The 2,312-nt window shown below is 32.7% G+C and overlaps 1 protein-coding gene across 1 annotated transcript; it reads right to left on the minus strand.

Annotated features, from left to right (window-relative positions):
* Positions 1-1,312: 1,312 nt before the first annotated feature.
* Positions 1,313-1,972, minus strand: LOC145130687 (DELLA protein GAIP-B-like). Its single transcript, XM_079065455.1, has one exon. It carries the CDS (start codon positions 1,970-1,972, stop codon positions 1,313-1,315), a length of 660 nt encoding a protein of 219 aa, XP_078921581.1.
* Positions 1,973-2,312: the final 340 nt, after the last annotated feature.

Here is a 2,312-nt window from a genome sequence, read left to right on the forward strand (position 1 = left end):
TTGTTCAATATTCAACAAGATCACTTTTGGTCAACAAATTTAATCCTATTACACTTAAATAATATTGATGATATAGAATCACCAACATAAGGTGTGTCGATTCCGGTTTCGGATCCCAAACCGGGTTTCGGTTCTTGGACTGAATTAGACCATTTGTTGGGTTAAATGTTTGCTATACCATTACTCATACAAAGTCATATTGGACTCATAATCATATTTACATACAATATTAATTATGTAGAATACAAGTTTGTGGTTTAACAAATACAAAGATTTATTCTACATTTAAAAATGTTTTAGACAAAACTGTAAAATTGGTCCTGATTGTTTACCAAAAATTATGGATATAGTCCAAAAAGTTTTAGGTGCTGTTTGTTTTTTCTGAGGCAAAATGTCTGCAGTCTGCGGACCACATCTGTAGATCTCTGCAGTAGAATATGTGGACCAAACGTCTGCAGTCTGAAAAAAGAAGACTGTTTGTTTTTTTAACATTTGCGGGCTACTAAAATAAACTGAAATATAAATAAACTGATTTTTTTAAACTTCAAAGTGTTTTTTAATATTTTTATCACTTTGTTATAAATAATTAACAAATCTATATCAACTTTTATGTATTATTGTATAAAAATAAAAATAAAAATGGTATGAATTAATGTATATATTTGATAAAAACCAACAACTTTGGTTGTAAAGTTATAACTAAACATTATAATTAAGGATCAAAGAATTTGATACATAAATGAATGGAAATAAACTTCGATTTTTTCAATTAAATCCATTAAAAACGTAGTATAAATATTTTCTCGAGAAATTGACGATAGATAATTAAATAATGTTTTACAAAATTTAGCAAAAAAATATAAGAATATATTATGATTTTTTTTCGTATTTATATAAACAACTTCAACGACTATTATTGTAATAAATCTTTATTTATAAATTTGTCAAAAATATCGTGTTTGTATCGTCGAACGTTTTTTTCTAAGTTTTGTATTTTTTTTTGAAATTGTTTATCATTAATAAAGTTGGAAAAATATAAATTAAAAAATTTTTAAAAAAAATATAGATATATGTGTTTTTGTAGGCTAGAAGATGTCTGAAGATGTTAGAAGACTCTGGTCCACATCTGCGCCAAGAAGACGGCGCACAGAGATTTTTAGGTCTGCAGTCTTCAAAAAAAATAAACAGTCTGCGAAGACTAATGTCTGCGCGTGGTCTGCGCGGCGCATACACAAGAGGCCACACAGATCTGCAGAAAAAAAACAAACACCACCTTAGTTTCTATTTTATTTTTAAATATCAAATAAAGTTATTATATAATTAAAAAAACAAAAGGACGGCTCCACCCACCCCATTGCACCCTCCCTCCATGTTTCCACTGTCTTCCCCATCCTTTCTCGTCTTGCTTGACAGCTTTGGAGCAAGCATCAGAGTATGAACAAGTTAGCAAAGCCATCAGAGTACGAACAAGTCGGATCTCGTTTTCAGGTGTATCTAAGAGAACAATTGGGTTATGATTGTACGAGGAGGAGGCACCAATCGACAGAGAAGACGATTCCACAACCATCGAAGTTATAGAGGCGGTTTTGTTGACAAACGAATCATCAATAACATAGGGTTGATTTATGGGGTTCAACTCACAGATAATTGATTTAAGCCACAACGATAGATCTGAATGGTTATAATGAACATAATCATAAGCAAGCTGAGACAACTCATCATCGGTCCCCGAAACACCCTCCAAATGCTCTATCTTTTGCCCACCATCAACCATATCAGACGACTTAACTTTGTAACCAAGCACCGCCAACAGCTCATCAATATTGACATCTTGCTCTTCAACCTTATCCCATAGCTTTGATTTCCTGATCACATCTAAAAAACCAGAAGCAGAGGCGGCAATGGTGGAGGCAGAAGTGGAACTACAACCATTAAAGAAGGTGTAATCATGTTGTGGGTAATCTCGTTTCATTTTTCTTCTTCTTCAAATCCTTTTTTGTAGATCTTAAATCCATCGATTGGGGATGGGGAAAGGGGTATGTGTTAACAATTTGTGAAAGGGTGGAAGAATTTGAGCATTTTGTGATTGGGGAAGCGATGATAGTGCTAGTGATTATTGGAGAGAGAAAGTATATATGGGAAGCCATGAAGAAGATGAAGAAGAGAGAGTGGGTTGAGGATCGATGCACATGTCTCGAAGTAGAGAGAGAGGTGAGCCCATTTTTTCTTCTTTGTTTTTAATTAATAAAGATTAAAATATGAAACGTCCCCATTTTTTAACATAAATTTTTCATTTTTAAAAAAACACACAT

Source organism: Lactuca virosa, chromosome 8 (assembly GCF_052849685.1).
Source record: "Lactuca virosa cultivar CGN04683 chromosome 8, Lactuca_virosa_CGN04683_v6, whole genome shotgun sequence".
NCBI lineage: Eukaryota > Viridiplantae > Streptophyta > Magnoliopsida > Asterales > Asteraceae > Lactuca > Lactuca virosa.